Here is a 13,015-nt window from a genome sequence, read left to right as displayed (position 1 = left end):
ATATACAAAACTTTTGCGTCCACTTTTATATCACTATACTGACATAGCAAGATATAATAGTCATTTTTTTAAAAGAAAAAAAATCTAATGACTAGTATACCCTACCATGTCAACATAGTGGGATAAATGTATGTTGTATATCATTACTCTTATTCTATTAAAAAATAATAATGTTAGAAACCACACTTTTCTCATACCACTATCATATCATGTTGACGTCATAATAGTAATCAACCCTTAATTTATCATTTGTTTAAAAAAAAAAAAAAAAAGTTAAAGGACGGCTTTCTTTGTCTTTTGTTTCCTTTAAAAAATAAAGAAAAATTGCACCATTGATCCCTGTAGTTGGCTAAATTGCAAATCACTCACTGTGGTATTAAAAATAATTATAAGGTTATTGTGGTAGGTAAAAATTACAAATTACTCCCTAAAGTCGTTTTCCGTTGACAAACTTAACAAAAACCGTTAGGTTGCCATGTCTGTCAAATAAAAACAAGGCATGTGTCACTCTTAAGAAAAAAAATATTAATATATTAAAAATTAAAAACTTCGAATTTTATTAATTTAAAAAAAAAAATGAATTTGAAAAAGGGGGTTTGGGGGGTGGCTTGCATCCTCCCCCATGGGTCGGGGGTGGCCACGCACCACCCCTAACCTCATATGGGGTGGGCAGCGAGCCACCCTTGGCCTATGAGGTGACCTGCGAGCCACCTCATATTGGGCTGGGATGTAACGTCCAAGATATTAATTAAGTGATAAAAACACAAATTATACTAATTAAGTGAATAATTAAGTAAAATGTGCAAGAAAAATACTTAAAAACGTTTAGAGTTGATTTTTAGGGTTAGGTGTTCGGACGAATCCGCTTGGTGTCCGGACGGGCTTGGTAGAAGATTCATGTCTACTGCCATGTTCGAATGGCCTACGAACAAGACTTCCAATAAGTCAGAGTTTTTATGCATGTCTAGACGGACGATTTATGCGTCCGGGCTGCCTTACCTGAGAGCAGCACCATGCACACGGGTGTCTGAACAGTCCACTTGCCTGTCCAGATAGGCTCGTATTGAAGTTCTGGAATGAGTTTCTGTAGCTCACTTCTCCTATTTCTCTCTCTCTCTCTCTCTCTCTCTCTCTCTCTCTCTCTCTCTCTCTCTCTCTCTCTCTCTCTCTCTCTCAGGGTTTGCCTATAAACTCTAGATCTTAGCATATTGAAGCTTCCAAACTCAAATCTGACACTGAAAACGTGATCCTCGGGGTAGAATCTACGTTTTCACTAATTAGTTTAAGGAAAATCCAAAAATCATAGTTCCTTTAGATTTTGTGTTGATTTTTGAGAGTTTGAGCTTGATCTCTTGATTTTTCGTTAGGTATTGAATACTTTGAAGTGCTATAGACAACTTCTAAGCATTGGGTTTTACTTTGGTGAGAAATCAAGGTAAGAACCAAAACCCTAGATTTTTCGAAGTATTGTAAAATAGTAATTTGTGCATCTAACCTTAAAATAATCTTATGGGTTATTGTTTTTAGTTAATGGGTTGTCAAATGGAACCCTATAAATTTATGGGTTTTCCATGGGTCTTAGTTCTTGAGCAATCCAAGATCTATGTGGGAATTTATAGTTAGAAAATATTATAGTTTTGATGTGTCATGCAATGTGATAATGCAATGGTATATTGCAAGACTTTTATTGAGGATCCTTCTTTAAGCCAATTATCGAGCAACTAAAGTGAGTATTTACTCATTAGGAAAATATGTTCAGTTTAATGATGTGAAAATGTTACGATTTGATAAACTCGAGCCAATATTATTTTAGTATGATATATGCTTGGGATTGTCTCAATACTTTCAATTATGTTAAAGAGATGATTTGATGATGTTTATGAGTTTAAGTTATGTTTGTGAATATGAGGATTGAGTTGTGTTTTATGAAAAGATTAAGAAAATCATGAGATGATATGAATTGCATAAGTATGAAAGCATGTACACAGAGCATTTGTGTGGAAGCACTAGCATGTATGAAATCATGAACACTTAACGTAAGACCCTGGTTGAAAGACACATTGGAAAAGTAAGTGTAATACCAGTGGGTATACAGTCTCACGACATCAGAAACAAGTCATGAGGTTGAAGCCTTGCAGGCACTAGAAACTAAGAAACAAAATAAGAGCATGCATAGCATGATGGTTGATAAGTCTTAAATGTTGCACATTCAATCCCCTTAACTTGTTATTGTTAAACCCTTAGCCTCATTATAATCTAACATTTTTCCTTGTTTTAGTGTTTTTAATATTTTCAGGTGGTTAGAGGAAAAAAGACCAAAAAGCCCTCAGAATTAAGCTTAAAACGGATGAAAGATTTTTGCAAGATCGAAGTCGATCAATCGACCAATTCAGTAGATCGAGTGATTGGTCGATCGATTGAAACATCCTGTCGATTAATCGACAAAGTGGCTTCGAAATGCAGATCTGCCCGTAGTAGTTCTGAAAATGAAATAAATGCTGGGATCAATTCAGAGGCGTGGTTTCCAGACTTGGGCAGCACGTTTTCATGATGAGGATTCTTTCCTTCCTCTATAAAAATAAGATCCACGTCCATTTGGTTTCCTCTCTTCCTCTTAGTCATTTTTTAGTCTTTAGATTAGTTTTTTTAGGAAGAAGAAAAGAGAAAAACAAAACGTGAGGGAGAGTTATTTTTACGGTGTGTTCGTGGACAGTGCATCATGGGGGATTGCTCAACAACATCAAGTGATCCAAGGACCTCCATGCGTGGCTAAGCTCTGCCTATGGTTTTGATAAACCCTATCCAAGTATCAATGGCTTAATTGTTTTTCTTTGGGATTTTTCTATTTTAGGCTTTTATGATTGTATAACTATGAGAATTACAACTTTGTAATTGGTTTTAATATTTAATGCAATCTTAATTAAATGTTTATCTTGTCTATGAGAAAGCCTTTTATTTTGATTGTACTCAAATAATATTTATTGTTCAAAAGATGATAAATGTAATAGTTATGTAATGGTATTATTTGAACATTTAACAAGTGATTTTGATAGTTCATACCTAGGATAAACAAGTCATGCTGCATTTTAGAGTAGAGTAATTTAGGTAGATGATTTGTACAAATCCTAAGATGAGCTACACTTAATCATTGTTTGTGTGTAACTAAGTTAATGCATTTGATAGTCCACGCTTAACAAAGATGGATTATACTTATTTATTGATGATGGTATTTTCTTGACACTTTATTGTGTGCTTGACAACCACACACAAGTAATATCATACCTAGAATGAATGTCTCATGTTAATATGATAGCCATTGTTACGAGGATAGCGGTGAAATCAATTCCCTATTTTTCATCTCATTAAGTTCAACTTTAATTTATTTTCCAGCACTTAATTTCAGTTGCTAGTTTAAAAACTAAAAACCACAAAAACATCATTTTCTAAGCATAAATTAGAATTTATTTTATTAAAGCTTAATAGATACAACCAATACAATCTTTGTGGATCGACACCCTCAATATAGACACTATCATACAGTGATTCGTGCTATTGCGAGTGGTATTATTATTGAGTTTGAAAACGACCACAACAATGGTGTGTGACATGTTTTAGTAAAGTGCTTCATGCTAGACATATTAGTATGCATATGAGTTTGAATGGGAAAGAACATATGTATAGTGATATTCGGCTAGATTGCATATGTGTTTTATGAGATGTCATGTATTTGGAGTGCATGTATATCTGTATTCCCCAAAGGTTCCGAATGACATGTACATATGTGAGGTCGAGTTATGATATTGATTGACTTGTTGAGATGTGATGTTTGGGTGTATACGTATACTTGTATTCCCCAAAGGTTCAGAAAAAATATATGCATATATAACCGAAATGTTATGTTGAATGCTTTCCTGTAATTTAATGTTGGGTGTGCACATATACTTATGTTCCCCAAAAGGTATGTAGAATTCCACTGCAGCCTCCCCCAAAACCCCATTTTTTTTTTTTAAGTAATAAAATTTGAAGTTTTTAATTTTTTAGGTTTTTTTTTTTTTTTTTTTTTTTTTTTTTTTTTTTTATTTTAACTTTTTTATTATTATTAAGAGTGACACGTGTCACATTTTTATTGGAGTGACGTGGCAACCTAACGGTTTCTGTTAAGTTTGTGGATGGAAAACGACTCTAAGGAGTAATTTGTAATTTTTGCCTACCGCAATGACTTTATAATTATTTTTTATACCACATGGAATAATTTGTAATTTAAGCTAAACACATGGACCAATGGTGCAATTTTTCCAAAAAAAAAAGTGTTTTATCCAAACACGCCCTTAGAAATCAGTTGAAAGAAGCAGGCACGGGAGCATAAAGAGGTAAGAGCATTCACAGCAGCTTCCCTAAAGGGGGTCTATTCCCTAAATTTTAGGGAAAATTTATTTTAGGAAAAATTTCAAGAAAGTTATAAAAACCCATTCACAGCAGCTTCCCTAAAATTTTTGTTTCCCTGGGAAGTGAATAGTTCTTCCCAATGCAATGGGAAATACTATTTACTTCCCATTCAATTGTTTATTCATAAAATATATTACCTCTGTCCAATTTTATTTCTCTTTCCTACTTTTAATTAAAGTAAAAAATATATTATCCCACTCCTACTTTATCTTCTTTTTCCAACTTTTAATTAAAGTAAAAGTTAAAAAAAAAAAAAATATTTTAATGATATAGTAAAAAATAAAGGGAAGTTGTTGTGGGGTGTTTTTTTTTAAAGGGAAAAAAAAATGGTTTTGTTCCCTACGTATAGGGAAAATGGTTGGGAGGCTGTTGTTAATGCTTTAAGAGAATCAGGAAAACATTGAGAGGCTCTCATTCTCTCCTCACCTTTCGCTCTGACAATTGCAATGCCATTCTCTCATTCTCAACCATTGTTAGTTGTCAATGTGTTCCTTCTCCTTCCTTTTCCCTCTAATATTAGCCACCAGAACCAACCCAAGAGAACCCACCAAATCTTCAACAAAAGTACCTTCGAACTTTTCTGTACATGGATGAACTATCATCATTTCCTCTTGGCGGTTTACATTACTTGTTTTCTTTTTCTGGATTCTGATTCTTTTGTGTGGGAAAGATGTGCCCCAACAGCATTGTTGTTTTGTGGTATGTTTTCTTTGGGGTCCTGATGACTCCTGTTCATTCCAAGACCGCTTCTCCAGATGGTACGCTTTGTATTTTATTTTCTAGCTTTTTTTTTTTTTTTTTTTTGACATTGCGATTATGATATAGTTTTGATATGTGATCTGGGTTTCATTTACTTAATGTCAAATGCGAAAGTGGTGATTCTGTTGAAATTGTTGCGCCTTTTATGTATTTAGGTTGATCACAAGTGGGAAAGTAAAGTGAATTTATATGACACAAGTTCAGATCAGAACCCTGATGCCAATCATCCACTTTAGTTGAAGATCCTGAAATATACACAAAAATGGATAAAAACTGACACAATAGTGAAGAGTTTTAGTAATCTTGCAAATGGATAATAAATTAAAAGGAAAACTAGGAATATGTAACACAAAATACTAATTGAAAGTCAGGGCTAAGATGTGTGTTTCCCGAGCTTGCAACTTTAGCTAGGGGCTCTGAGATGTCTCAGGAAAGTGATAATCAGAGTGTGGTAGACAAACCAGTCATATGGTCAAATGCTCCATAATTGATGATGTAGTAAAACTGATATGCATTACATGCAAATCATATGCAGCGGAAAACTTTTCAAAAATATACCAGGATCATGCATCATAGTTTTGCACAAATCACAACTTTTCAAAAATCATTTTTTTTTTTTTTCCAATTAGACAAGAAAAACATAAGGAGAAGACATACCTTTGATGCTTAAATCACCAAACAATTACTTTGTGCTCTTGAAACACCTTAGCTCTTCTCCTCAATGACTATTGAAAGGCCAAAAGAGTGGCTTCTTTAATTTGTTTTCTCCGTGGTATGCGTGTAGGCCTGTAGGTAGTGAGAGAAAACTGATTTTTCCTTCTCCTCGAACACTAAGTGATGGCTGACCACCCCTATAATGGGGTATAATTGTATAAATAGCTTCGAGGGACCTGAGAGAAAAATTAAAACTTAGTTCCAATGAGCTTTGGACTTTTGTTATTTCATAACTAGCCCAAAGTTATCATTAATTATATTTTATTCAACTACAAAATATAATTACACTTTAATATTTATTTAATTATACAAGAGCTCCCTAACTGCTAAATATTGCATTTGACATCTACATGAAATATCCTTAGAGAAATAAAGTCAAATAAATTTACTATCACTTTATTTCTTCTACCTCTTCATTTCCTTGACTACCTAATTTAATTTCTTGATTATTCTTATACTCTTCGAACTAAATTCTATAGAGTAATTTTATTTTAATAACTTCTTACTTAATGCTCACGCTTAAGACTAAGAATAATCAATTCCTATTAAATTTATTTTAATGTGATATTCATGTTTCAATAAGATATTATGGATTCCATCTCGAGGGTTAATGTTCCCATAACGCTAAATGGGATTATCCAACGTATTGAGGTTTTTTGACCATACAAGATCTCACTCCTATATGCATTAAAGTAACGAATACTCCACGTTTGAGTTCACAATCCTTTCAGGATTTAAGAGTCAATGCTATTAGTAGTCGTGAGTTTAATTATTTAGTTGATAGTGGTTTATAGAATAATAACTCATTGTGGTCCAGTTTAATGTATTCTAAATACATCAACATATAAATCAGAAGTCTCCACTTCCATGTCAATGCAAATCATTATAATTGATATGTTATAATCTTATTAGAAGAAATACCAAATTTCATCACCGACTATGAACTAATGTTTTAAGTTACAAGGAACTTGTAATTTGATCTTCTTGTTATTGATCTCATTAAGACACCCAAATCACGAAAAATGTAACCTAAGGACTACATGCAATGCCCAAATGTTCAAGTAATTCTTAGAAAAATAAAACACTTTTATTAAAAGAAAATGTCATACAATTTTTTAGAGCACTATCTATAATATCCAGGAAAAATAAGAGCTGAATAAATATAAGAATTTGGAAATAATGATATAAAATAGTAAATTAAGTATATATTGACGCCGTGAAGAACTAGGGATGTTCTGATAACGTATGATAGTAGGTAGAAATTTAAGATTTAAGCTGAAAGGAAGTCCAGGAAGAAGGGCGATAATCACGAATAGGGAAAAGAGAACCTTAGTTGCCCCAAAGACAACAACTATTTCCTAGAAATGGCAAGGGATAACTTAAAATAAGAATTTGGAGTTGAAAAAGGTGGGTTTTGGGCCCGAAAATGATTTGCATTGAGCATAGCTGGGTGGTCGTGACGTACGCGCCGAAGAAAGCTTTCTAAATTGTGGTCATTTGTGCGATTCTGATACTTATAGCAAAAGTTTTGCCAAATTTACTACTACATGTGTAAATTATGGCATTTCGTTCGACCAAGAGTGTGATGTAGAATGCGGTAGCAAGATTTATAATATTTATTTAGGTTTTAATTTGGTGTATTCGTTTATATTTTATACAATTTTTATGAGTGGGTTCTTATTGTAATTCAATAAATGGAAATTGTTGGTGTCTTAGGTTATGTTAGGTAAGTTAATAAATCACTCATTACGTCACTCTTTTGCTCAGCCACGGTTTGTTGATATAGGTTATCAAACGTGGCGTTGCTCTTTTGCTCAGCCACGTTGTGATCGATTTTGCCATGACATTGGTCTTTTGCTCGGTCTTGTGAAAATCACTTGTGGCACCAGTCTTTTGCTCGGTCACTGTTTGTTGTTATAGGGTATCATACGTGGAGTCGGTCTTTTACTCGATCATGTCGTGATCAATTTTCCCATGCATGACGTTGGTCTTTTGCTCGGTCATGTGAAAATACTTGTGGCGACGATCTTTTGCTTAGTCACAGTTTGTTGTTATAGGGGATCACGCATGGCAACAGTCTTATGCGTGGTCACGAGTGTTGTGTCACACTTGATGATGCTCTATTGCATGGGTGTGACCAAATTTCCCATTATGATAGCCTGATGCACGGTCATGAGCAAAATCCCACCCTAAATTAACAATAAGTCTGTAATGAGGTAATAAAAGGAGAAATGTTAGACAAATTAAAAGATTGTTTCCTTGATGAGATATGTACATGAAATTATGTTGGTGTGTGAAGCATGACTTATTTTGAGTATATTGATTGTTATTACCATCTAGTATTTAAATTGGATTTTATTTGTATGTATATGTATGAAGTTCAATGACATGGATGATTAAGTACTACGATGTTCATGTCATACAATGTGAGGTTTTAAGTTAAAGATACGATGTTTTAAAGCTAAAATATAATAATGCTTTTACAATGCTTCTTTTTATAATTTATGATATAATATGTTAAGGATAGTTTTCAAAGAGAATTTTTACTTGTTTAGCTGTGGATTCACATTTCCACATGTAAAACATTGTTTTACAAAAATTGAGCACACTGATGCGGAAGATGAATAACCAGAGTGATCAATAGACAAGGGCTTCACGAGTAGTTGGACTAGGTATTTCACATTTTTGTAAAGCATGGTTGATGTAGGGGTTGATAGACTATAATGTATAAGTATGGTTGAAAATTAAACGGATAATGTAAATATGTGACTATGAATGTAAATAGACTGTAATGTTTTAGTGCTATGGTGAAATTTGTGAACAATGTTGTTAGGTCGCCAGTGATCAAAACTTGGTTGTAAAACTTTTCAACACCTAAGCCTTTTGGTATAAAAAGTTAAGTTGTTTTAGTTGAAGTTGTAAAAATGTGACCTAGACCGTCACCAACTGTCTTGACGGATTTCATGGATAAAGACTTCAAGAATCAACCAGAGAGCACCGTCACCAAGACCGTCACCTCGACGAGCTGACGCTAGTTGTTCTAGTGGACTCCCGAGAGCACCTTCACCTGGACCGTCACCATGACGTGTTGACGCTAGATGTTCTAGGGACTTCCAGAGAACTCTGTCACCTGGATTGTCACCTGGTTTGTGCTGGATGTTCCAGGGACTTCTAGAGAGCTTCGTCACCTTGACCCTCACTTGGTCCTTGCTGACGCTCTCGGCTGTCACTGAAATTTAGCGATGAAACCCTAGAGACTGTGCTAATGCAAATTGGGCCGTACTTATGCCGCAGGAATATTTGCACCGTGTGGAAGTTGTTTTTATGTGTTTTCCTTCGATCATATAAATAGTTAAGGATGCCCATTTTCAAAGGTTAAGCAAGCCAATCAAGAAAGTGTTCTAGAGTCCCTTTGAGAAGGAGCTTTGCTTCAATCTTGTGATGAGCCAAGAGAATTCAGTTGAGAGCCTTTAATCCTTTCCTTCTCTCTTTGGAGTGCTATGTATCAAACCACATCCATTACCAATCCTTCAACCGCTTGAAGTCTACCGGAGGGTCAGTAAGGAGTTCACGTGTAGAAGATTAGCCAGTATGGAGCTGGAGGCTATCAAGGAGACAAGCGAGGAACTTGTCTGCGTGCGGATTGTCTTAGTAATGTTACAAGGATTATAAGTTTTACTATGCCTCTTCTTTTTACACTCTTGTCTCATTCACCCAGTGGTGGCGCGTGAAGGCGCATCCCGCTAGGTTCCGTTCTCTCTCGCTGCTTTGAAGCTCGAACAGCATTGGGTTTTCGCATAGCTCTCTATTTTGGTTGTGTTTCTGGTTTGGTTTTGGATTGTTAGTTCTGAGCAAAGCTGGTGCGAGTCGTCGGCTGGTGGTGGAGCGAGGTTGCACGCGGAGTTACCAAGCGGTGCTGATATGGAGCGGCGTTTCTCACAGGAAGCGAAAAAATTCTTCTTTTCGGTGCGAGAAGATAAGGCAGAATTTCATTTGGAGGAAAGGAAAAAAGATTTTGTTGGGTATGTTTTTATGGGTTTCCAATGCTCCGTTTGGCTGGTGGATACGGTTGAAGAAGGGAAGGGGAAGGGAGGGAGTTACTAAACGGGGCCGAAGTCTCCGGGTACAGAAGACTTCACCAAGTCTTACTGGGAGGATGAGAAAGTGCTGATGGACCATGGGGGCAATAATAAGGCCGGCCGTTATCTGGAGGTGGCAGTTTATGCAGAGGGTGGTTGGAAAGGTATCATCTGGCTTCTCGATGGTCATGGAGGGTGGGGATGGCGTCGGTTTGTGGTAGAGTTGCGTAAGATGTTGGTTCCTTTTCAAGCCAAGTCTAGGTTCTTGGGTTCTGTTGAGATTTCATTGGCGGGGAAGCAGGTGGGACTACGCGCAAAGGCTTCTTCGTCTGGGTGCTCCTTCACGGAAGTGGTGAGGGCTACAACCAGTTTTGCTGCGGCCTCTGGTGGGTTAAAGACGCTGACTTTGGGTCACCTTGATCTGTTTCTAGTGGCGGTTTGTTTTGAATGGGCTAACGAAGGTGAGAATTTGAGATTGTTGGGGCTTGTTCTGAGATGGAGAAGAATCTGAAGAGGGTGGAGGTTGGTTTAGAGGAGATCTCTGGGTCAGTGAAGAAGGCGTCGAAGATGAAGGGTACTCTCGTCAATCGCACACAGAAGAAGAGTTTAGGTTATGTGTGGAGAAAGATGTGTGTGATTGGATTAAGGCCGAAGTGGGTCGGGTAGTTGGTTTTGGGCTGGACCAATTACCCATAGTGGATTTTAAAGGTGTTCATTTGGGCTGGTTCGTGTCTAAGCCCAAACTGGTTTTGTGAGAAGATGGGTTCTGGATTTGTTGAGGGTGATGTGGTTACGGATGCTGGACTCGGTTCGGGACCTGGAGCGGGTCCTAGGTTCTCTTCAGATCCTGGGTCTGCATCGTCGCCTGAAGATGCCGAAGGTCCAGGCGAGGCTTGTTACTTCACCATCGACGGTCGATGCGCTATCTTCATTTGCAACCATGGTTTTTGAAGTCCATCAGAGTGGGTCTTCTCAGGTGAGGTATGCTTTCGCCGGTGGGTGTGTTTCAGCTTCGGCGGTCACAGTAGATTCCGTCTTTGGTGTCAGCGTTGGAGGACGTAGCTTAACCTCAGGTGATCGAGAACCCTGCTGCTCTAAGATTTGTCTTTCCTCCCTTGTCGACATCCTCTTCTGATCTGTTGTTTTTTTGCTGCTTTGCTCTTTGCTCCGACAATAGAGATGGTATCCTCAACGTCTCTGGAATTTTCCCTCAAGTCTGAGGGGTCTTCTGTGGCACCGGTAGGCAATGATGTTGGGTTTGTTGAGCAATGGAGTCCACATCCACCTGGCAGGATCGCTTTCTTTTGGTGACTCATTATCTGGGGCGGCTGAGTTGGGAGAAAGGTTACTTCTCTTTACTTCAGCGTGGTTGGTATCTAAGCTGTTTTAGAGTTCCTATAGGAAGGCTAGAGAAGGCAGAGCAGTGCATTTGGATGAGAACTTATTTGCAGAGTCTGTGGTGGCAATGAGGATAGATATGGACGGTGAGACCAAGTCTTCGCAACGCTCCGAGGTGGAGTATCCTCTTCTTGTAGAGCAATGCAGCCATTGCTGGATTCTGTTGGAGTGGCAGTTTCCATGAAGGCTGTCGTTAAGCAATCTTCTCCAGTGAAGGGTTTCCTTTGGAGGGGGTTTCTCAATTTGGGTCTGTCAGTGCAACCCCTTCTCTCGCCTAGAGTGTCGGCCGCGTCGTCATCGACTCTTGTTGCTGAGGAAGTTAGGGTGGAAGCGACTCCTTCCCTTTTGGGTGGTTGAGGCACTCCTAACAATCAAAAGGGTGAGGATCCCCTGATTAAAGGTCTGATTTTGTCTAAGAAGTGGCTGGTAGGCTTTGGCCTGAATGAGGAGATTGTAGTGTGGGATCAGGGTAACGAGATTTGGAATGGGGAGGATGGAGAAACCCCTTACCCATTGGGTGTTTTACATCCTGGCATGCCCTTGGATTGGGAGATGGATGGTGATGAGGGCGATAGTTTGTCCTTGGCAATCCTAGATGCCATTGAAGATGAGTTTTATCGGGAAACAATGGTAGCGCGCCAAAAGACCAAAGGTAGGAGAGAATTGTTGAATTTGAAAAGTTTCATTAACTACGGCGACGCAAGCGCACCCTCTCGGTGTTGGAAAGGTAATATAGTGTTGAATGCCTCATTTGGGTCTTGGGTTGTAGGGCTTTAGGGTCTAGCGGGTTTGTTGGGTTTCCTTTTCTTGGGCTGGTTTGGTTAGTCCTGTATATTCAGGGGTGCCATATACTTTTTTAATATATTTTTATTACTTGTAAAAAAAATCTTTTATAGTTAGTGATTTCCTGGCTTTGGCTGCCCTAGAGTAATTTTACGTTTGATGTGTTCAAAAAGTTTCTACTTTGTCAACAAAATCATTGTGTTGATTGTGTGATGATTGTTTGTGTAGTTTGATATTTTTAATTGCTGCATAATTCTAGTTTGAATTGCAGCTTTGTTGGGCATTTGTGTTAGGGGTTAGATTTTGGTTCCTTCAATTTTCTTTAGTTAAAAAAAAAAGAACAATTTTATATCATTTTCCACTGCCAGTTTAATGTCAAGGCATAGTAGTAGTGGCTCATGGTATTTTTTGAAGTAGGTGAAGATGTCGGGGCATTATACTATCCCTAACAGGACCAGCGGATTACCTACGGATTATGAGTGGAGGAGAGAAGACAGTGAGGTGTAGTTCTTGACTTGGCAAGAGTAGCCATGAATAAGGAATTGACTATCCCTAACAGGTGACCCTCGGATTACCCACGGATTATGAGTGGAGGAGAGAAGACAGTGAGGTGTAGTTCTTGACTTGGCAAGAGTAGCCATGAATAAGGAATTGAGCATACTCATCTCTCGAGATAGTTATGAAATCAGAATAAGATGTTTGAGCAGAGATAATGGAGAGAGATCCTGCTGAGACGAGACCTAAGTGGTTGACCCAGACGGTTTTCTGTGTAGATCCCAACAATAATACATAGAGTGATTGTTACACCATAATGAGTGTATTTGCAAGATTCATGA

At 37.6% G+C, this 13,015-nt stretch overlaps 1 protein-coding gene across 3 annotated transcripts in view; it reads left to right on the top strand.

Annotated features, from left to right (window-relative positions):
- The first annotated feature begins 10,801 nt into the window (after positions 1-10,801).
- Positions 10,802-13,015, top strand: part of LOC133864387 (protein STRUBBELIG-RECEPTOR FAMILY 5) — a 43,032-nt gene continuing 40,818 nt past the window's right edge. Inside the window, exons 1-2 of one of the 3 annotated variants that reach the window (XM_062300714.1) lie at positions 10,966-11,071; positions 11,176-12,123. In XM_062300714.1, coding sequence (XP_062156698.1) covers positions 11,931-12,123 — 193 coding nt within the window. In that variant the 5' untranslated portion in view covers positions 10,966-11,071; positions 11,176-11,930. Of the gene's footprint in view, positions 12,124-13,015 lie in introns of all 3 variants that reach the window. The other 2 variants (XM_062300712.1, XM_062300713.1) reach the window with 2 other exon arrangements.

Source organism: Alnus glutinosa, chromosome 3 (genome assembly GCF_958979055.1).
Source record: "Alnus glutinosa chromosome 3, dhAlnGlut1.1, whole genome shotgun sequence".
Taxonomy (NCBI): Eukaryota; Viridiplantae; Streptophyta; class Magnoliopsida; order Fagales; family Betulaceae; genus Alnus; species Alnus glutinosa.
This window is presented reverse-complemented; position numbering and strand designations above follow the sequence as displayed.